General features: G+C 47.4%; 1 protein-coding gene across 2 annotated transcripts in view; it reads right to left on the bottom strand.

The window, feature by feature from the left end:
- Window positions 1-21408, bottom strand: part of CLDN11 (claudin 11) — a 76564-nt gene extending 55156 nt beyond the window's left edge. For both annotated transcript variants that reach the window (XM_078668066.1, XM_078668065.1), the window contains exons 1-2: window positions 20433-21408; window positions 10953-11117 (exon numbers count right to left, since the gene is read on the bottom strand). In XM_078668066.1, the coding sequence (XP_078524192.1) occupies window positions 10953-11117; window positions 20433-20658 (391 nt within the window). In that variant the 5' untranslated portion in view covers window positions 20659-21408. The remainder of the gene's footprint in view (window positions 1-10952; window positions 11118-20432) is intronic.
- Window positions 21409-24286: the final 2878 nt, after the last annotated feature.

The following is a 24286-nucleotide window of genomic DNA, read 5'->3' as shown; positions in this document are numbered from 1 at the left end:
TGAAGAAATTCCACCCCTTCATCTCTTGTTTTCCCAGTGCTTACAAAATCAGGTACCTCTGAGGAATGAGAAGTACTGGGCTGAATTCCACTCCATTTGTGATGGATCCCAAAGATAATACATTTTTTGTTTTATTGCCTGATAATATGAACAGAAAGCTCAAATCACAAGGTTGAAAGATCACTTAACATCCTCCCATCAGAGTGACTTCCATGCAAACTGGTACACACTCAGTCAGCTGATGATGCACTTTCCAGATCCATTGCAAACAAGAGCTCCTTCTAATCGGTCTCATTTTTGAAGATCTATTAACCCCTTCCATGCTGGTGACGGAACCGCTCCATCACCAGCCTTGGCCGCGCTGTGCTGGTGACGGAGCGGTTCCGTCACGGCCCGCTGGGCGCGCCTGCGCGGCGCTGATTTTGCGCCTGCGCCGCGTGTTCTATTGAGCGGGCGGGGCTGTGACGGAACCGCTCTGCCACAAGCACAGCGCGCCCGAGGCTCGTGACGGAGCGGTTCCGTCACGAGCATGGGAGCGCCACGCGGCCCCCCTCCCCCTAGCGCTGCGGTGGAATTGCCGCCGCAGCAAAGGGGTTAATGAAAATCAGATTGGAAAAATGGAGTGAGAATAGGGTGACCATTACTGGAGGTGGTACAACATTCTAATAAATGCTGTTCACTTGAAGGAAAACGTGATGTCACTGATGCACCTTCCCTGTCCTGTGCTCTAAAATAAGTTTAAAACTATTGCTGTAACATAGTGGACTTGAGGGAGAGGAAAGGTGAGGCTAAGATTGGTGGCAGTAAAAGCTCAATGCAGCCAGGGGCAATGGTTTGTCCTTAGGAAGAAATGACGGGGTACAGTATAGTACAAGCTGGTGGTTCAGTCCTAAAGGTTGTGATACAGGACAGAATATGGTGTTACCATATATGATGACAAATTCACATGAAATAATGTAGTAAGGATAGGGGGATGACAAGTGAAATTCTGCTGTCATCTACCTTCTAAAAGGGCAGCAGGATAAGATGGAGAGTGGGAAGGAATACTATAGTATTTTGACAGAATTCATAAAACCACCGTCCTCTAAGTCATCTGTATGGTCACAATCTGAAGCACACGCTCACTCACTTGCTGATGTAAAGACAATAATGCAAGCCTACACAAACAACAAGAGGTGTAAATTACGTATGTTCATAAATGTGAGAACGGTATTTGTAAATGGATTCAAATACCGAACGCATACTCCTGAGTGGGTATTCAACACATTTTCATAGGATTTCCTTGATCACCCCTCCCGCATGCACATCTGGAAAAACCTGCAAATGCTACTTATAATAAAAATTATGAGGCCATGTTACAAACTACACTGTGTAGTATGTTAAGTAATGCTACAATAGTACTACTCATGTATTACAAAATGTTATTCACAAGCCTAACGATGGAGACCTCTGTCTTCGCCTCTTTTATATTTTCTATGAGGAGGTCCCCACAATTTGTGGGAAGCTCTAAACCCACATAGATATACGTTTTCTTAGTGAATGTGGGAGAAACCAGTGGCAGTGGCTAAACAATTGTGAATACTTAATACTAAATGGGAGGAGGAAGAGAGGTACACGTAAATGCAAACGCCCATCTACAAAAGAGCAAGTCCATTGCTACTCAGAAACTGGACTTATTAGAGCTAAAAGGGCTCAAAATAAAACAGTATATAAATGACCTTCAGCCAAGCGTTGCAGTAAGTCCAGCTGTACACATTGCCACTAATGTACTGCAACACAGTTATATGGATAACAATGGAGGTAGGGACTTAAAATAACAGTCCTTACCAAATAATATGAAATAAATAAAACTATTTTTAATTTCAAATTACACACACATTGTATGAAGTGTTAAAAAGGTACATTGAATTTTAAATCATTTTTAAATTAAATTAAATATGATTGAATTGTTTTCCAAAAATGATTAAAAGTGTTAAGTTCTTAATAAAAAAAAGACGTTAATTACACACCTAATTTTTTATAAAATGTACTAAAGAATATTTAAATATATGCTAATGAAAAAATCTAATGAAGGTGTTTTTTAAATTATTGTAAATATTTTTTTTTACATTAAATTAATATAGTTGATTTATTTAATTGCATATTAAATGTTTAATTTGATAAATAAATGGTTTATACCTTTTTTAGTGCTAGGATAAAAGTAAGTAATTTAACTCAGTAACTTTACACTTGGAAATGGTGAAAAGTAAAAAGTAGCAAAGTTATTTTTAGGTGTGTAGTGTAATATATGTGAGCAAATCTACACATGTAAATGTACCTTTGTGACTAAGTCCCTGTGTTCTAAGAGGTTTGCGCAAGCTATGCACATGTGAGTAACTTGCACATTTGTTCAAAGATAGCAGCAATGGCTAGACAGCTCTGGCCCTCATTCCCGGAGGCGCCTGGAATCCACTTACACTCTTTTTACACTGCTGGCAATGGCGGGTGGACGTAAACTAATAAAGCATTTACATTGTGCATTGCGCTCTGACAAGCGATGCCATTTAGAGAGGTGGTCGGCTTTTTGCATACGATATGGCACTGCCCACTGGTGCAGGGCTTTTGGTCGACGTTTTGGTTCAATTGTGGGCAGCCACTCGATGGAGGATTCCGCCGTGTGTGTCTGTTGGGTATTCTCCCAGAGAACCCAAAAAGGAAGCTCGGCAGACGTTACACTATTCTAGGCCTCCTTATAGCAAAAAGGTGAATTGCAATTCACTGGATAAGTCCTCGAGCTCCAACAAGAGAGGCTTGGAAGGCAGATGTGGTGGAATGGCCGGGAGCAGAAGAGGTACATCTGAGACAGGCAAGATGGGACGCCAAAGCTCAGGAAACCCTTTCAGCATGGGTTGAGATGACCCGGGCTCTGATCACATAAACACGTATGCAAGGGGGTTACACACCGGAGTGGACGGGGGAGGGTGTACAACATCCGGGGAGAGGGATGGAGATTATTGCTGCCATTCAGATGTCGACCTGTAGGGGCTGCTGTGTTCAGAATGACTTGTATGAACAATATGCTAGGGAAGACAATGTACCTATCATAGAAGCTATGGAGGGAGGTGGGAGGAGAGAAGACTTTGGGGTTCAGAAGTTAATATTAGTTTATTGTATGTAAGTGGTAATAAGATTGGTGGGGACACCCATGGGTCTGTTGACCGTCACTGTATAAATTGCTAATTCGAATGTATTTACTGGTAGAACCTATGTATAATTATTATTATTATTATTATTATTATTTTATTTTGTAGAGCGCGCAGTCACCCGGGGGTATCCCAGCGCTAAATAAACCTACATCCTAAGTTCAGTGGGACAAGGGAGGAAAGGAAAAAGGGGGAAAAGGACGGGCAAGGGGGCACGGAAAAGCAGGGAAAAGGCCAGAGGTAATTCACTGAGGGAAGAGGAGGGTTTTGAGCTGCTTCCTGAAGCGGAGTTATTGTGGTTCGAGTCGCAGAACGCGGGGAAGTGAGTTCCAAAGTCGTGCGGTATGAACTGCGAAACGTCTTCCTCCTGACCGCGCTTTCTTGAATCTGGGGGTAGCAATGAGGTTTTCCGAGTCCGAGCGGAGGGGTCTTAAGGATTTGTAGGGAGTGATAAGTTTCTTCAGGGCAGGGGGGCCTTGATTTTGTCGTAGTTTGTGAGCTAGACACAGAGCCTTAAATTTGACCCGCTCTCTTATGGGGAGCCAGTGGAGGAGTTTAAGGGCCGGTTTGGCCGAGGCTCTGGCAGGGGTATTTGTGAGAATCTGCCTCTCTTGAAAATAAAGACTTTAAAAAAAACTTCACATTTGTATTTAATTTACTTAAAAATTGTTTGGAAATTAAATGTATATTTACTGCCAAAGTGAGAAATATAAATATTCAGTTAAGAAGTGATCATCAATTGAATAATTTTTGGGATTCTTTGTACATCTCTATGGGTGCAAGATACTTTTGCTCACGTCGATTGCTTTGAGACCCGACCTACATTTTCCGCTTTGACAAATGTACAAATACTTTGTAGCACAAAATGAGCATTTAGTAAGAATCGCAGAATGTTGCCTCGTTAATATCAATTAGGCAGGATTCCATTGAAAATCCTACAGAATTGCTCTGTTTGCACGGAAGAAGGCTTGAAAGGAATAGCAGACCTGCATTAGCAAATTACTTTTTATATATTATGTCTGTGTTGTGCGGACGCAAACCCTGTGATTTTGTAAATTGCACACTTTGCAACAGCAATACATTTTAGAACCTTTATCCCTATTTGATTTATCCACCAACAATGGGAGTGCTTAAAACAGTCTACTCAGAAGGGTTAAATGTTATGCTGAGAACTGAACATTTCCATTTCCTCTGCTTGTTTATCACCTATAAGAATGGGTGCATGCCATTAGGGTAAGCACTGATAGGAATGTTTTTCTTAGGTCACAGAAGCTTTCATGCAAATATTTTTACAAATACATTTGCCCATGTTGCGAATTTTCAGATAACACAGAGGGCAATCACAACGAGAACATGTCAAGATAAAGCATAAGTGATGATGGTGAATTTTAGAAAAATAGGTAACACCCTATTGTTATCTTGAAGAATGTCATAAGAGATATAGAGTATTTGTGGTGGTAGAGAGACCTTTTAACTCTATATAATATAGGAGGTCTACAAGATTTTACTAACTACTGCTAGTAGTGATGCCCTTTCTATTAAAGCTGAACAATAGTAAACTTTAATAAATGGAAAATGCAAACTATATTTAGGAAGTGCTGATGTTTTCAGTGTAGAACTATGGTAAGCTCAACTTTTTGAAACTCTTGCTCTGACCCTATTTTTGACTCAACAATGACTCTTGTCCAATGCATTGAGGATCATCTATGCTCTTTCATCTCGGTAACTACAGTAGTGTCAAAGTAAGCTACATAGAGGGCTATGCTTGCAATGTTACTATTGTACTTATACTGAACGTAAGTGATATTCATACACTATAGCGACAAAACTCAAGACTAAAGAAGCGGCTGCGCTAGAGTACAAAGATTTACGAACGTTCCTGGTGCACCCGCCATTAGGGTTGCCCATAACTCTCTGTGAATCTTTACCTTAGTGTGAAATTGAGTTTGCAAGATGGGGGGTGAGAGTTCTCCATAGAGAACAACCCCATTCCCCACCTCTGCTTCCACTCTGATGCTTGATGAAGGTTTCTGGGAAGAGTAGTATAACAGAGGCCTCCAAGAGGAGGGATCCGCCCCCACGCCCTTATTGGCTGACCTGCTGAAATTGTGCACTCCACTAGACACTTATAGATCATGGGCACCTGCCAAAGTGATCAACTGTAGGAAGATAACTGAAGTTGCTTTACATCCCTTTGATAATATTTTGGAATGAGACACATGTGGGTGTCCAACTGTTGGGCTGGGCCTACATTCCTCAATCAAGTAGATATCAATGCATAATGGGACTCCACTGTTACTTAACAAGTTAATGAATAGAAACCACTTGATCCTTGATCCTTAATTATCCCTAATAAATGTGTGTGAACCTGGACATAATTAATAGGCAGGAACATGTTGGCACATGTGCATGCTACTGTGAACATGACTTTAATGAACCTGATTTGTGTCTGTGGAAGGGAGTGAAGAATAAAGTTTAGATGACCTACCCACACAAAAGTTTAGTTTCTAGGGTTCTTTGCAGATTAATTGTGGTCAGTGGTAGGTTAGTAATTCCTTCTACACTCACTAGGGATTAAGAAGGATATCCCCTGTCTATCTTTTGAGCTATTGCGACGCATTACCAAATACTACAATATGGCTATCTATTCCCACATGGAAGAGGACCAGATGATGATAGATGCCACCCTTTTGATAGAGTTGTACATCACACACCCATTTTAGTTAGGACAACATCGTCGAATGGATGTTATGTGGTTCATTGGTACAGTGGATGTAGAGAAAGCAGGATTCATGCTCTAGTTCCACTTCTTTTGGTAGTAGCTGTTGTCGATAAGTAGCCCTAATGCATTTATCATGTGATTGGGACCTAATATGCATCCTTAGATCTCATCACAACACTAAAGTCAAGCACTTGAGTGCACCATGGTGTGTTGATGTCCCATTGGTAGCCAAATGTGCACTATGGTATAATTACACAGAGTTCAATCCCCATTTGCTCTGCCAGATTCTGTTTTCTGTTGCAGCCTCTAATATACCCCTTATTGTAAATTGCTTGGTAAAATCGACAGAAGATCATACCACCACTATATATAGTCCAGAGGCCTCAGACAGAGTACAGATGAGCCCCTACAAAATGTGGATGGCTGTGGGTGTTTAGTGGAACTGAATACCTCTTACAGAAATGTACTCATAGCACCTCCTAGACAGCTACAACCTTTGGAATACCGTATTTCCTTTATTTTACCAAAAAGTAGTGGGTAAACTGCTTCCCAGAAGGGCACAATCCAACATCTGAAGCCCCCTATGGAATTTCTTAAAGCAACAATGTCACAGCCTCTTCTGCATAAAGTAATGCTATATGAATTGTATATGTATTTAAGAATGACTGCCAATTTATTGGCTTCTCAGTGATAATGGGTGTCTGGCAGTGCAGCCGCCACACACAAAGGTGGGGGGGGGAGAACGGACGAGCGGGGAGGGACAGGAAAGGAGGGGACTCATTTTTTTTAACTTACCTTTCGCTGCTGCCTCCGTCACCGACGGCCGCCTCGGTCCTCTCCTAGCAGTCTCTGGGAACGCAGAGGCTGCCCAGCCAATCCAGTCGCGCAGCTCTAGGATTGGTCTAAGAGATCAGCTCTGCTGTTCAGACACTGCATTGAAGCATTTCTCCAGAACAGCTGCGAACACAGCGGGGTTGGACAAATAGAAGTGCGCATGTCTGTTAGGCAGGTCTAGGACACCCAACCAAACTTACATGCGCACTTCTAAGTGCCCATCACCTGTCAGTCACGGCCCGCCCCAACCTAAACACATGCCAGAGACAGTCACAAAAAAATTAAATTATATTTTTTCATTATCATTTTATTTTTCCGTGCCTGACTCTGACAAGTGGGTTGACGCTCCTCCGCCATCATGGAGGAGCCACCCCTGCTGTTCAGGGTTAACTTGCTGAGTTCTTTGTTCGTGTGTCAATGCTTCTTTGGTATTTCCCATGCACTCTGCTCATTTGCCAGGGTCCACATATCCAAGTCTCATTGCTAGTATCCCCTTTCCCAAACGGGCATCTGTAAGTCTGTCTCTCTCTCTCCCTAAGACCATGTCACTCTGTCTCAGTGTTTGAGTTTTCTAGTTCAAGTGTCTGTGGGACCCTGTCCCTTTTTACCTGGCTCTGCCACAGTTTTTACCATTCCCTTATCCCCTGCCCATGGCTCCCAGTCTCTCTATGTGGAATTCACTGTCCCGCAGCCAGTACCTCCCTACCCCAGTATATCCCTCTCTTTAATCAAGTATCTGTGATGAATGTATGACGTTACAACGCATCCATTTACAATGCATGGCTTTACAACAGTTTTTACATCGCAACATCGTTTACAACGCATTCTTTTACACTGCATGCCATTACATCGCATTTTCATTAACCACCTTTACAATGCATTCCATTACATCGCATTATACCTTTACAATGCATACCATTACATCGATTTTAAGGTAAGTGTTGGATAGTATAGGGGTAATAATTACTATTCTAACTCCAGTGAGTGCAACAGTAGGGTAAGTGTTGGATAGTGTAGGGCTAAAAATGACTATTCTAACTCCAGGGGGTGCAACAGTAGGGTAAATGTCAGATAGTGTAGGGCTAAAAATTACTATTCTAACTCCAGTGAGTGCAACAGTAGGGTAAGTGTCGGATAGTGTAAGGCTACTATGTGTTGTAATGGTATGCCTTGTAATGAATTGCGATGTAATGCCTGCGGTGTAGTAACGTGTTGTAATGAGATGTGTTGTAGTGACATGCAATGTAATGGCTGCATTGTAATGACATGCTAGGTAAAGGACGTTGTGATGTAATGACTGCTATGTAAAGGTAATGTGATGTAATGACTGCGTTGTAAAGGTTGTTTCCCATCTGTGATATATTGCTCATTTCTCCTGGACCTGTGACATATCTGTCTCTTTGCATGTTATTCAATGTCCCAGTGCCTGTGTCTCCCTGTCCCACTACCTGCCCCCATGTCTGTGATCACATCCAAGTAAATAGACCCAGGTAGTGGCCTCTGTGCCTCCTAGTTTTAGTGACCACATATATCTTTTCTAGGCACCCTGTAGCCATGTCTGTGTCTCTCTGTTCCATGGTCCTTGCCTCCCTGATAAAATGTCCCTCACTTCTGGTGTCCATTGTGCCCCAGGGTCCTTTTACAGGTAATTTTTCAAAAAATTATGGACATTATGATTAAGGGACATCTTGTTTGGGGCGGTTTTTCACATCATGATTAAGGGCCCATACATAAGATAAAATTGGTAGACATATTGTGCTGTTATTAATTAATAAGAAGTATGTGCTCTAATAATGTGGAACATCAACACGAGCACGAAAGAGTGAGCAGTAATGTCTTTATTCTACCTTGTTGTATAAACAAAATGTTCCAGGTAATTATGCGGCAGCTCTCTCCTTGACCTCTTATAGTTTGATAGTGCTATGTTTCAAACACTGGGGTCCTTGTTCACACAACCATTTGTGAAATGTTCATATTAGGCATGTCTGGTATCCTCCAAGGATACCTGAAGAGTAAACTATTTTGCAGTAGTAAAACCCAGTCATGGGTTGAGTGGACTGATCAAGGCAAAGTTGCTTTAAAATTCTATGATCACCTACAAGCTTGAAACTTTGTTGCTATTCTCAAACTCCTCCCTGAACTTTTCCCACACTGAAAATTGTCGAAGATCTTCTCCAGCAAAGGACTGGAGTAACTCTCCTTACAGGACGGAAACTGGAAAGGGGAATGGAATGCTCACAAACCTTGTAGGGATATTGGAGAACAGATGTATCCACTACAACGAAAAGAATTCACACGGAAAAAGAAAAGGGTAGACATTTGCATTTGCACAGATGGCTACTTTCACCAATGCGGTGTTGTATTGCTTGTGCAACTAAGTGTTGGGGAACCAGCACATAGCACATGACATTCCCAAAAGTAGTCTTGGAAACGTACGAGTGACTTTACTTTTCTGGACGCCTAGTAGGAATGTATAGGGATTCCCCAGACTCATAAATGTACACCTATACACTCTAGAGCCTGTACAAAAGTGGATTTACATGGGTAAGTCAGGTGCTATGTAGGCCATTTTTTGCATTTTGTTTCTATACAAAGTACACATTTATCCACTAGAATTGTGTACCCACTCTCACATGCACACACATGCACAGACACATACAGCACTGATGTAACTACATCTGTTTTACTCTCACTTCATGTAAACATATTTCACCTACGATCTCCATTTACTACTCAATGCACTAGTGTTTCTCCCAAACATCATCCACACAGAAATTTCATTTGTGAGAAATTTGCAAAAGCACACTTATTAATGACATGCGAAAGTCACATTAATTTTTCAGCAGACATGATGGAATTGTGCACCGTGGGCACACGCCACCTGCGTACCGTCAACGCCATGGGGCTTGAGTCGCTTGTCTAGAACAGAAAGAGACACATTCACTGACACTGTTTGACATATTTTCTGGCAGAGTGACACATTTAGTGACACAGACAAGGAAACATATTCATTAACACACTGGTATAAATGGCCACATTCACTAACATTGAGAGACACATGCAGTGACACTGGGGCAAGGTGACACATGCAGGGACACTGGGCCAAGGTGACACATTCAGTGACACTGGTGCATGGAGATACTGCATTGAATGAGGAAGACATCAAACCCAGGACAGGGAGACTATGGCACCAATTCTTGGATAGAAAGGCACTGACATGGAATAGAGACACACAAACATTGACAATGGGTTTGAGAGACAGCACCCCCCTAATCAGTCTGGCCCCTGCAGGAATCCGCGTTGGCTTATCCTACTAAGGGCCACACCAAAAGCAGAGGTATGCAATACAAGTACCATGTAACATAACATAAAATAGACATGGGCAGGCAGGGGGGGGTCAACCAAGTCATCTGTAGAAACCAAGATGGGGCACACAGACAGTTGGAGATATAGGTTTGAGCATGGGAAGGCTTGGATATTGCACCCAAGTGACATTCTGTAGGTATCCCTCAAGGTCAAGAGTTATAACAACCTCCAGAGAAATGCAGCCTGTCAAGGACATGGCAATATGAGACAATGACTGCATAAAATCAAAGTAATATGACATAACATATAGCAACACTAATCCCCAACACACATTCTTTTGCACAAACAACCTCCAATTGGCTCATGGATTCCAGTGTGTTGGTGAGTATACTTGGAAATGCCCTTGGACTTTCCTGGATTGCAATCTGATCTATCAAGATAGAAATGTATAACCACTAGGATCCTTTATTTGTGTGCACACCAGTCTTGTTTGCTAGCCTACCATCAGATGCTGTTGTTGTGTTGCCAGCCTTAGCTTGTCGTGACAAGGATGCCTCTGACCTGGACACGCTTACACTTCTCTGCACCTGAGTGGAGCACTTGGATCCTGCATCAATTTAACATCATTCCTTCTTCCTACCCTACCATCAGATGCTGTGGGTGTGTTGCCAGCCTTATCTTGTCATAACAAGGATGCTTCTGTCCTGGAAGCGCTTATATTTGTCTGCACCTATGCTGGCGGTGTTGTTGGCTGCCTTACCTAGGATCATGACGAGGATCCCTCCGACCTGGACGCGCTTGTACTTGTCTGCACCTGCGTGGAGCACTGGGATCCTGTATCAATTTCACAACATTCCTGTTTCCTACTCTACCATCAGATGCTGTGGGTGTGTTGTTGCCTGCCTTACCTAGGATCATGACGAGGATCCCTCCGACCTGGAAGCGCTTGTACTTGGCCGCACCCGGGTCGTGGCCCATCCGGATGCAGGGCAGGGAGGAGAGCAGCAGCAGGACAGCAGGCAGGCCCAGGATGGAGGCTGTGATCATCAGTGCTCTGGAGGCCTGGATGTAGGCTGTGAAGGAGGACAGGAAGCAGAAATTAGGCCAACACAGCAAGATTAGCAGTCGCGTGCAACATCCCTATCCTGTCCATGCGCGCCCAGCTGCCCCTGCAACTCAGCTTCCTGTGCAAGAAGCTTTTAATCATCCCATCAAAGAGATCAACAAGAAGCCATTCTAGCAACATCTCCCAGAGACACTTATCTGTTCATAGCAGTCCCAAGCACGAAAATGACACCAGCAGCACAAATGAGAAACAGGCCATTGTCTCCACATGCAGCACTATGAGTGATAACAGCAAAACAAAGGTAGGACAATGCTACCAAGCTCTGGATTCCAGGAAGAGGTGGCTGCTCAAAGACACGGCGATGACGGACAATACCAACAGGGCTCCCTTTCTCACTCTGGGGCTGTTTACAGCGGAAGCTTGCCACTATTTGCTTCCTGAGTGTGTTTCCCAGCAGGAAAAAACATCCGAGAGTGGCCTTCCACTCCCACAGGAAGAAATTACAACATTCCCAGTCAGGTCACTTTACAAGAATGTATTCACTGGGGATACAATGAGTCAGCCAAGGAGACTCATGTAAGTAGAAACAAAGGGGTCTATTACGATTGCGGGCGGACGGGAAATGGGACCGACCGCTATGTGTGCAGCGGTCCCGCATGTGCAATTCGGATGCGCCCGCTACACTGGCGGGCGCATTCCGCATTTTTTGCATTGGGGTAGGCGGTGCTGTCTGCAGCACCTGCCGCAATACATAAAAGGCATTTGTGCAATTGAATGCACAACGTGGTTGGCACTGCGTGGTGCCTGCCACGTCGTCCATGCAAATGCAGGGGGGGGTACCATAGGTACCCCCTTGTGCCCCCCCATGTGCCCCCACCCCCAACTGTGGAATCTGCATGCCTGGAAAGACTTCTTCCCGCTGCAATTGTAATATGGATGGCGGTGTCTAGCAGACACCGCCACCAAATACAACCCTTTTCCGCCCAGTCGACTCGTCAACCGGGCGGAAAAGCTGCGGGCGGTCTTCCCGTACCCCGTGGTACCCCCGCCATCATAATATGGCGGGGTAAATGGGAGGCGAGCGGGGGAAGATGTCAAGTGAATTGCCACCACCATGCGGGCGGTGGCGATCCACCCGACATCATAATAGACCCCTAAGTAACTTCCAACAGGAACACCTGGGAAAAAATAAGGAATAAGATGGGGCTGATCCACGTGAAAGCGTGGGTGAGACTATTGTATTACACAATGTCAGAATCTGTGCATAGATCATTCAGTTTGATAGACACTACAACAGTTTTTGAACATACAAAAAGAAGGAAACTGCTTGAAACAAACTCCGTACAGAGAAGGATGGACATTTCACAAATATTACTTTGCACAAGTTAAAAGGACTCTCCTGGTGGTGCTTTTTGTATTTTTTTGCGGTGCGGCTTGTGTAAATGTGATGATTTAGACAAGTTCGGATTGCTGCAATACCATCTTGGCAACTGCATGATATCAAAGAGAATGGTGGTAAGTCTGCTCTGCTCTGTCTCCACAATATCTAAAAAAAACTTTGTTTAAAATATGGAGTAAATGGATACAAAAAGTAGGTATGGGGTCCCTTATATGGTGGGCAAGCCCTGAGCATATCTACCAGCTGGTGGATGTGAGTACTTACAATGCACTGTTACACTGTAGATACTTCTGCAGTGCTTGCACAACAGCATTTCAATTCTGCAGCAGATAACATTTAAAAAAATCTATCCAATTGACAGTCACTTGTTAAGTCTACCTGCAAAATCAACCATTTTGGCGGTAGGTCTGCCCCTGGGTTTGCCTCAGCTCAGCTGTAGTGGTGGAAAACTCAAAATCTAGATGGTTTTCCACATCCTTCATGGCAGGGGTGGGGAAACCTCTGGTTGTGGCAACAGATTTGCCTCCTAGCTCAACTCAAAATCAAGCCCATAGCAAAATCAATGCTCTAATTTTGGGTCAGATACCCCATCCGATCAAGGCATTGAAAGATGTGTCCAAATTATATGTATACACACCCAGATGTCTAAAATGGTTGTACGACATGACAACGCAGGCTTTTACCCCGCGTGCCATTACAATGCTGTTTTTACAACGCACGTCGTTACAACGACTTGCGCTGTAAGCGCTGGATAGTGGAATATTTTAATTTTCTATTCCAATTCCAGCCACATTACAGTAGGGAAGGTGTTGGAATAGAAAATGAAACTATTCCTTTTCCAACAGCGCCCTCCAGCGCAAGTCATTGAAATGACTTGCGTTGTAAAAGCAGCGTCGTAATGGCAGCGCGTGGTAATGCCCGCGTTGTGATGGCTGCTCACCGTCTAAAATAAGCAAGCAGGGCATAAAATGTTGCGTGTCCCTGCTCCCAACTTTCAGATGACATAGAGGTATGAGAGAGTAATCATAGAGCAATTTAATCAAAATAAATACACTTTTCAATGGTTTACAAGTGAAAATCCTGCATCTACTATAAATCGAATGAAGATACACCTCAGGTGCAATGAAGGTATTTTAAGTCTGTATTATCAACTGTAAACCTAAACTACTGAGAAAAGAGTATCTAGAACTAAATTGGTAAAGCAGTGCTTTAAATTGGCAGGTGCTCTCAGGAACAGAGTACCTGTACTTCTTTATTTTGAAGGGGAGAGTACCAGCTGCCTGCAAATAACTCCCCTCCATTTCTGATAGTAGGCCACACTGTGGACACTTTTAGGGAGACCTGCCTGCCATTAGCCAGCCACAATATGATGAATACTCTGCCCCTAGGGCAGCCGCGAACTTGCAGTGCCCTGAGGGCAGCACATTCATGTGAAAAACTGAGCTGCTGCTTTGAAGCTGCTCCTTGTTTTCAGAGTGCAGAGGGCAACCCGACAACAAGGGGATGTAGGGGGGTCCATGAGACCCTCTTTCGGCATGTCAGAGGACTGCAATCAGGGGGTGCATTGATAGAGCCACACCTTAGGTGGCGCACTGTCAGTGTGCCTCATGAGAGCTTCTTTGCGTCTGCGCCCGCGGCAATAATACTTTGCGGCACAGAGGCAAAGGGATACCCTCATTTGCATCTGGCCACATCCCCAAGCAAATGAGGGAGCGCCCGCTTCAAGAAGTGCTGATGCTGTATGTGCGCCAGCACTTTCAGTATTTCAGAAGGGGACGCACAAGCGTCTGCGGCCCCTTATGTGATATCAAAGTGCCCGGGGACGAGCAAAGCGAGCGCAAACGCCCATTGCTCCCTGGGGCACTTCTGTAATACGGCCCCGGGAAGGCACACATCTCACACTGCGCTAGGGCAAATACTTTCCAGGAGAAGGGATTCTAGCTGCACTTGCAGCGGGTGTCCAAACTCCACTTTGTCTTTGCAGAGATCTACCCCAGCAGTAGCAGAGCACTTTGCGCCAAAGAATGGACAAGGGATCCCGGTTCTTGCATTTTCCTGGCAGAGATTCATGTATGGAAAAGGTCTGTGGGAAATAGGTTGGAGCGGCAGCACAGCTCGTGCGTTGACTTCACGTGTTCTGTCCCAGCAGCAGTACAATATGTGTGACATCAGCCTGGCAGGGTGCACAGGGCTTGCACCGCCATAGCACTAAGCTGCCTAGGATCACACTGGGACACAAAATAGACCAGGGACCAAAATAAAAGTAGCCCCAGTAGCAAATCAGGGGCCGCATTACACATGCGGTGCACTTTCCCTCGTTGCGCCCGGCGCAATAAAACAAAGTGCGCCTCATTATGGGGAATGTGCTGCCCCCAGGGCAGCTGTGAACTTGTGCTGCCCTGGGGGCAGCGCATGAACGTGAAATACTGGGCAGCTGCTTTAACCCGCTCCGTGTTCCACTGTTGAGACAGCAACACAACTGCACTTTCAAAGGGGAATAGAGATCCCCTTGCAGGCGGCGGCAGTCTGTGACTGCACCCGCCTCCAAAGAGTAGTCTGGGGGGCCATGGCACCCCCTGCAGTGGCTGGTCCCAGGAGGCGCACTGACAGTGTGCGACCACAGTGCGCCACCTTTTAGGTGGTGCTCTGTCTGTGCACCTCCTGAGGGCTTCTTTGCCTCTGTGCTTGCGTGGGTAATACGGCGCGGGTGCAGAGGCAGAGGGATCCCCTCATTTGAATGGGGCCCGCCCCCATGAAAATGAGGGGAAACCGCCTGCAGATAGCGCTGGCGCTTTATGTGGGCCAGCGCTATTGGTATTACAGAATGGACCGCACAAGCGTCTGTGGCTCCTCTGTAATACCAAAGTGCCCCAGGACACGCAAAGCGGGCGCAAATGACTATTGCGCCCCTTGGGCACTTATGTAACACGGCACCAGATAGCTAAAAAAGGTTCCCATATGCTGCAAATCGGGCAATTTTGAGCTTTGTAAGTACACGCTGTACAGGTGTATGCAACTCGTTGGCGCCTGCGTCGATTTCTACTTCCTACAGGCAATGCTTGTGATAATATCAGAGAAATCAACTGTTAAAAACACTGGAACACCATACAACAGGTCCACAAACAGCACAAAATTAGTTAACTCACTGGCCTTTCAGACTAGCCCTTCTGGCACTGCCTGATTACCCTATAGCCCAGTTCGACCCATAATCTGCCCCAACAGAAAGGGGAGATGAAGGGGAGGGTAGACAAAGTACATAGTCCACACTCTGTCCCGGCACAGATCTGTCTCCGCTACTCTAATGTCTTGTGTGGGTCGGGGTCAACAGGGAGCGCAGGTCGCATACTGCGTGGGGTTGGATGTGCGTGAGTGTGTTTTGTGCGTGAGTGTTTGTGTGTGTCAGTGTGTATATGTGTGCCCCAGTCAGCAGGGGGGCACCACTCTCATATTGCATAGATTGAGTATGTGTGTGTGTGTGCGTGGGTGTGTGTGTGTGCCGTGTACGGGTGTGTGTGTGGGTGTGGGTGTGTGTATGTGTGTGCATGTGTGCCAGTCAGTAGGGGGCACCGATCTCATACTGCATAGGCTGAGTGTGTGTATGTGTGTGTGTGTGAGTGTGTGCACGCGTGTGTGTGTGCATGTGTGTACTGGTCAGCAGGGGTGCACCACTTTCACACTGCATGGATGTTGAGTGTGTGTGAGTGTGTTGTGTATGGGTGTTTGTGAGTGTGAGTGTGGGTGTGAATGTGTGCGCATGTGTGCCAGTCAGCAGGGGTACCGCTCTCATACTGCATGCGAGTATGTGTGCGCGCGCGGGTGTGTGTGTACATGTGTGTACCAGTCAGCAGGGGGGACAGCTCTCATACTGCATAGATTGTGTGTGTACGTGTGTGTGTGTACCAGTCAGCAGGGGGGGCACATCTCATGCTGCCCGGGCAGGCATTTGTTTCAGATTTCGGAACTTTGTCTGGTGGGAAAGCTCTCACACTGGACTGGAGTCCGTGCGCCTTGGCATTAGGGGTTCTTTGGCAGAGACCCCTCCCGGCGGTTGTTGTAACTAACACCCTGGGAAGTGGCAGATTTGTGGCATACCCTGGTCCCTGGCAGATGTCTGCTCCAGGGCACGGGTCATGCCTCACAGCGGGGGCAGGAGGCGCCGGCCTGTCAGAGCCCTGTGAGAGGTCTGTCCTTCCTCCAGGCGGTCTGTGGCAGGCTGCGAGGAGGGCTGTATCTCTCACACAGCCTGGCACAGACCCGACCGAGGAGCGGGGGCTAAGTATACGGAGCGGGTCGGGGCATCTTTCTCTCACTACCTTGACTGATATCTGCCCTTCTGTCCGGGGGTCTGTGGGGGGTAGAGCTGGCAGAGGGCCGTATGTTTGACACTGCTCTGGCAAGGATGTATCCATGCCGAAGGGGGCCTGTCTAACAGGGTGGGTAGAGGCATGTCTCTCGCCCTCCCCTGGCAGAGACCTGTCCCAGCAGCAGGAGGTCTGTGGATGGCAGGGTCTGCAGGGGTATACCTCTCACCAGTGCTTAATTTGTAAAAAAAGAAGTGCAGGTGCTGAAAATTTTGCCAAGGAGGCCCCCGCACACGTCTTCCTCCGGTGAGCCCCACTTTCAACACTCTCACTGCCTCAGTCTCTATCTTCTAACCTTGATCTGTTGTCTGTCCCCTAAGTCTTTGCTCTAAGAATCTATCCTCTCACCTCTCTAATTGTTTTCTATCAACTTTGTCACACCCTGTATTTCTGATTTGCCCTCTATTCATTTTAGCCCTGCCCTTTTTTCTCTTTACTTTTATCCATGCTCTGCTCTCTCCCCTCGATCTTGGCTGTTAACTATCACTCTCTAGCAGTGATTAGCTGTGTCTCCATTTTATCATTTGTCTGCTTTTTTTCCTCTGTCCTGTCCTCCAGATCCTTTCATTCTATCTTCTCTCTTCTTAATGCTCTCTTCTTCACATCATGGCTGCTTTCTCTTTGTATCTTATTTGCTCTCCTCCTTTTCTTCTACTTTGCTCCGTTTTATCTCTCTCCTCTCTTGTTGTTTCTTCTCCTCTTTACTCTCGCTGTCGCTCATCTCTAACACTGCTGCTGCCTGTGACCCCTGTTGTCAGCCTGTACATGTCCCTGCTATTTTGAACTCTGAGTTTTCTTGCTGTCCTTCCTAAAGAAGCGGAAGATGTTTTACATTCTTACTTACACTGAGTGCAAAAACAAAATGTACACCAAATGAAAATCCTTTTTTGCATATATTAATCAGTGTGGTATGACTGGGTCTATTGCGGAACGGGCGGCTGCTTGACCACAGCAGGTCATGTCACTGCTAGTGCTGCCTGCAATTAGTAGGTCCAGGGAAGGCGATGGCATCGGCATCCACTGCTCAGCTTGCTGTGATCCTTCCTGCTACAGCACAGGCATTGTCCCCAGCAGTAATGCTGCCAATGCCGGTAAGTATGGCTGTGGTGCCTACTGGACTCACTCACACTCAGCAATTACCATGCTGGGGTGCAGCGCACAGATTCTACTGGTGACGCCATGGTGCACAAAAGTTGTGTTGGGCCACAGCCTCATCGAGCACATTGAGGATAGCAGCAATGCAGGGCTGCCGGAAATGCTACTCTGGCTACGCAACACGTGGAAAGTCCACACTTACTTTCATTTATTCTTCCTCAAGAGCCCTCACTCCCAAGTTCCAAATGCGCTCTCGCAGCTTCCTTGCCCCAACTCTGTCAAGAGCCAGCCCCCAGCTACAATTATTCAATGGGATGTTTAGGCTCAGGCAGCGGCAGGGTGCAGCAGACTAGGGGAATAGAATGCAAGCCATTGTTTGTCGATGACTTCTTGGATTTGTGATCAGCGTGATGACATCATCACTAACGTGGTGATACACAATCATGCCTGCCTGGACAGGCGTATGCCGCCTGCCTATGAACATTTACCAGCCAGTCACCATGCAATGTATGCTATACTTTTTATTTTGAATTGAACAATTAATATTGAGACCACCACCTGCAGGTTCAGAAATTGTAGCCCCGGCCCTGTGAAAGAAGTGCAGGTGCTGAGCACCTGAAAGCACCTGCTCAAATTAAGCACTGCCTCTCACCCTCCCCTGGCAGAGATCTGACCCAGCAGCAGGGGGTCTGTGGATGGTAGAGTCTGCAGGGGTATAACTCTCACCCTCCCCTGGCAGAGATCTGACCCAGCAGCAGGGGGTCTGTGGATGGTAGAGTCTGCTGGGGTATACCATTGACCCTCCCCTGGCAGAGACCTGCCTCAGCCCCAGGAGGTCTGTGGATTGGAGTCCGTAGGGCACACATCTCTCACCCTGTCCTGGCATAGAACTATCCCACTGGCAGGGGGTCTGTGGATGTACGAAACTGGAGGGACATATCTCTCACACTGCCCTGGTAGTCATTAATGGGTAAAAATTAAGTGATTGACCCACAATTTTGCTCAGAAACTCGCAGCCAGATCTTTTGAATGTGGGCCTGCGGGGGGGGGGGATAGGGGGGGCAGCGTCGCTTCATTCCAACTCAGGCCCCTCTAACCCAACCCCAGGCACTCACTCCCTGCCCCTTTATCTCACTCTTGTAGGCTCCTGCTTCCTCACTTTGCCACAGTATTCATTCTTTATCTCCCACCTTCTTACTCCCCTTGTGAGTTCTTCGCTCTCTTGATCTGGGTCTAAGTTTGTTGGGGAAAAAATAAATGCCGGTCCCCAAAAAATGAGTGCTGGTGGACCCCACCTGCAGCCACCAACACGAGTTAAACACCGCTGAGACCTGTTCTAGCCGCAGGGGGTCTGTGGATGAAAGGTGTCTGCATGTGTATATCTCTCGCTCTGTCCTGGCAGTAGGGCACACTTCCTATAAAACAGAAGTGGGGGGACTAACCTAGTTGATCAGTATGCAAGTGACATCACGGCACGTAACATTACGGTGCGTGACATCACGACGTGTACCATCACGGTGCGTGACATCACGGTGCGTGACATCAAGACGTGTGACATCACAGCACGTAACATCACAGGAAGTGTCCATCAACTGTTGGTTTTGCATTTATCACAGGAAGTGGCATCACAAGAAGTGGCATCAGATCTTAAGCCCTCACATATATGTTTAACATGTCTATCGTGAGTACATTTATGCACATTTCGAGTAACAGGGATTCCATCCTGATTTAGGCAAAAGATTCACACTTTTGTGAGCTACACATAAAACAGTGTTGCCTTTTGTCAGCGTAACCTTCCTCTACCCATAGTACTTTACAAGAAAAAATGGCGATATTTAAATTATTACAACATCTCCTCAGAAGTAAGCCCTTTATAAATGCTATTTATTTTATATAAATACTGGGAAAGACGAACACATCTGACATGTTTACAGTGCATGCATATCTCCTAAACAGAGCCTGAACAAAGTGCAAAGCTGCCTCTCTTGAGTAGGTGTGAAGTGCTAACAAGGTGTGAGTTTTTTATTTACCCTCTGCTGAATTTACCTCTAGGTGTGAGGTTCCTGACTGCCACCAGCCAGGAGCCTCCAACAAAAGGAGGCCTAAGGACCACTCAGATTCGACCTCTGTTATGGGCCCAGCAGGGGTCTGAACTAAGAAAGCCCCCTCCCCGCCTGGCATTGTTGGTCGAAAGCTGACAACAACGTGCAGGCAGGCGCTGCTGAATATTTCCCGGTGTTTGCAAAATACACCGAACGCATTCAGCATATTTTTCAGAAGGGCCCAACTTCTTGGCAGAGTGGACGGCGTCCACCCTGTGAAAATAGTGGGGGAACGCCGTCCACCCGCGTGTACCCTCGACGATTGCCCTGCCTGGCAGTGATCTGGCCCTGCAACAGGGGTCTGGGGATGGTAGGGTCTGAACCTAAGGGGACCATAACCTCTGACCTCGAAGCTTGGGTGTTACCTGGCAGAAGCAGGATGTCCTCCAGCGGCTTGCAGTGGTACAGTTCGGCGGTGAGGTGGCAGTCCGCCCACAGCCCCCGGGAGCCCAACTGGTCCAGCTTCCGGCAGGTGGTGATGCTGTAGTTACACGTCACGATCCAGTCGTTGGTGGCGGTGGCGACCACCACCCCGATCCAGCCGATGACGCTCGAGAAGAAGGCGATACACTGCAGGCTGGTGGACGCCATGTCAGACGGGGGCGGTGGGGGGCACAGAGGGGGCAGGGGGGGCAAGTCTCTGCAGCGGGTCCCTACCAGTGCTTGAAATGGAAAATCAGAAGTGCAGGTACAGAGCACCTGCTTGTTTCTGAGAAGTGCCGGTACTCTCCAATTAAAAGTATAGCACTTCTCTTGAGAAGTGCCGGTGGGCAGGGCGAGAATTTGCACCACTGCCTCTGGGCACGCCGAAGCTTACGGTACAAGGCTGGATCTGGACAGTACAGCAGAGGGCAGTGCCAGTCTCTCCACTAGGGCAGGTTTGAGCTGTGCAGGCAAGAAAAGGGCAGCTCTGTCTCTGCCCCTTGCGCTAAGGGCAGTACAGAAGGGGGCAGTGCGGGTCTCTGCACCAGTGCCCTAGGGCAGGTTTGAGCTGTGCAGGCCAGCAAAGGGCAGCTCTGTCTCTGCCCCTGGCGCTAAGGGCAGTACAGAATGGGGCAGTGCCAGTCTCTCCACTCGGGCCCTAGGGCAGGTTTGAGCTGTGCAGTTCAACAAAGGGCAGTTCTGTCTCTGCACCTGGCGCTAAGGGCAGTACAGAAGGGGGCAGTGCGGGTCTCTGCACAGTGCCCCAGGGCAGGCTGTGGGGAACTCTCTCTCGCTGCCCCGGTCCCCCGGCTGGGGCTGTGCAGGCGTGGGTCTCCCGGGCGGGAACCAGGTCCTCCGGTGTGACAGTTCCACGCGGTCTCTTCCCCCAGTGACAGCCGCAGGCGTCGGTCCTCTCCGCGGGAGATGCAGCGACTTCTCTGGACACTCTCAGGTCGGGACAGGATGGAGAGGGGAGCCAGGCACGCCTCTGCGCCAGGCAGGGCCTCCCAAAAGTGCTGCCGGCCAATGAGGAGAAGGCAGGGGGAGGAAGGGTATCAACTGGCCAGTATGCGCAGCAGCTACTACGGTCAGAGCCCGGCGCCTTGCAGCACTCCATGTGTGATCTGCTGCGGACGGGACAAGTCCGAGCTGGAACAAGCGAGGGACGGGCCACGAAATGCAGCAGGACGGCACTGCAGCTTCGTCATGTCGACAAAGTGCAGTACAGACAACACGCCCCGTACTCTCAAAAGCAAACCAAAGTTGCAGTCACATTTCTGCGGAGTGCTTTGAGGAGGTCTTGATCTTGAACCGCACTCACAGGGGTGCAACAGCACCGCAACGCCACTGCGTCCGCCAACTCAATCAGCAATACGACAGCATTGCTTGACCTGGGTGTGCCTCATGGGGGCAGTACCCCGGTACATTCCTTCTGCGCAGAGGCCTAACTGATGCACCTGCGGAGCAGCGGGGCCCGCACTCTTCGGGGCCCCTACTCAGCATAAACCCTATAAACATCTGTGAGGAGGGGTTGTGGCTCAGGCAATGCTTTAAATGGGCCGGTACTGTCCGGAACGGAGTAGCGGCACTTTTTTTATTTTGAAAGGGAGAGTACCAACACTTCTCAAGAGAAATGCAATACCTTTAATTGGAGAGTGCCGGCACTTCTCAAAAACAAGCAGGTACTCGGGTATAGAGTACCTGCACTTCTATTTTTCCATTTCAAGCATTGGGCTCAGGGGCCGCTTTCTGCTGAGGGCCACAGATTTGAGTTACGCCCCTGCCCGTCTCCTCAGTTTTGTTAATAATGGCGGGGAATGCTTCTTTGGCAGGTTGCTGAAGGAAAACTGAGGTATATAATGTCAGATACATCTAGAAAAGGATCTCGGGAGACAGCCTATGGGGGGGGGGGGGGTGTCAGGGGGTTTCGAAAAATAGACAACAGCCCCCTGGAGGTGTGCAGCACTTTTTTCTTTCAGAGCAGGGCTACTTTCACCAAAGATGAGATTGTCTGAGGGGAGGAAATGGCGGGAAATAAAGAAATAAGGGAAATTACAACTCAGGCAGGAAAAGGACGGAGTACATCTGAGTGGAAGAGTCCAGACGAGAATGGCCACAAGTGGTCGGTTCTAGAATGTGTGGGCCCCGGGCAGAATAGATCACGTGAGGCCCCTTTAATTTTCATAAGCAGTAACATCACAGGAAGTCATATCGCAGGAAGTGACGCCAATTGAGCGTTCAGTTTCTCTGCCATTGTTAAAGCAAAAGGGAGGAAAAGGACGAAGAAGAAAAGGAAATGAGAGGAAAGTTGACAGAAGGAAAAGTCGGTGCGGCTGTGGAAGGTATGGACTGAGGTTATGGGAAAAAGAAGCTGGTATAGAACTAGCTGAAGGGAAATATATAATGTGCCATGCTTGGAAGGTGGAAGGGAGGAGAGCCAGACGAATGATGGATGCAGGAACTTCTAAGGGGAATAAGAATATAGAAGGAAGGTCTGATAGGAGGAGGAGTCTGGGAACATCATATTTTATGATACAGCTCCTGCTAGCGCCCTTTAACCAGTGCTTTAAATGGGCCGGTATTGTCCGGTACTGAGTATCGGCACTTTTTATTTTGAGAGGGAGAGTACTCGCACTTCTCAAGAGTGACGTAATACTTTTAATTGGAGACTACTGGCACTTCTCAGAAGCAAACAGGTACTCTGATACAGAGTACCCGCACTTCTATTTTTCCACTTCAAGTACGGCCTTTAACCATTTATCGCGCTGTGAATAAGTGTTACTTCCATCGGATCTGACAGTAACCAGTTTATCAACATTGGGAGGATGAAGGTCCGAGGTTGCCATGCCAGGAAGCTCACTGGTGAGATTTAGGCAAACGCTCATATGTCAGGGTTGGTGACTCACTTTTCTAGCTTGCAGAGGGAGAGTGGAAGAGAGAAAGCCGAGCCGAGTTTGTCGCCGCAGGGCTGTGAGGATACTCAAGATGTCCAAATATTACCGACCTTTTAAGGCTTGATATTTTTTCACCTCACTAACTTTAAAGTGTTTATATCTGCATGCACACCGTTCACAATTCCCTATTACAGGCGGCCTCAGCGGTTCTATCAGTGCCCGCTGTGCCCACGCATGAACATCTTTTTTAGAGGTGCCACCGAGTGCGATTTCTCTGCTTCAGCGGTGGTCAGATGACAGCAATCACGTACAACTGCAATACAACTTCACCATATCCTTGGAGTGCTGTGTTGACTGCGAGACCCCATGCACAGCAGCTTTGGAACACTCCACCATCACAGAGTCTGAAGAGTGCAGCAACAACAACCACACTCACAGCAGCACAGCTGCACCGCAAGTTCACTGAGTCCGGGGAGTGCTGGGCAGAAACAACAACCACACTCACAGCAGCACAGCTGAACCACAACTTCCCTGAGTCTGGGGAGTGCAGGACAGAAACAACAACCACACTCACAGCATCACAGCTGCACCAAAACTTCACTGAGTCCAGGGAGTGCAGGGCAGAAACAACAACAACACTCACAGCAGCACAGCTGCCCTGCAACTTCACTCAGTCTGTGGAGGGCAGGACAGAAACAACAACCACACTCACAGCATCACAGCTGCACCAAAACTTCACTGAGTCCGGGGAGTGCAGGACAGAAACAACAACCACACTCACAGCATCACAGCTGCACCAAAACTTCACTGAGTCCAGGGAGTGCACGGCAGAAACAACAACCACACTCACAGCAGCACAGCTGCCCTGCAACTTCACTCAGTCTGTGGAGGGCAGGACAGAA

This window comes from Lissotriton helveticus, chromosome 11 (genome assembly GCF_964261635.1).
Source record: "Lissotriton helveticus chromosome 11, aLisHel1.1, whole genome shotgun sequence".
NCBI lineage: Eukaryota > Metazoa > Chordata > Amphibia > Caudata > Salamandridae > Lissotriton > Lissotriton helveticus.
This window is presented reverse-complemented; position numbering and strand designations above follow the sequence as displayed.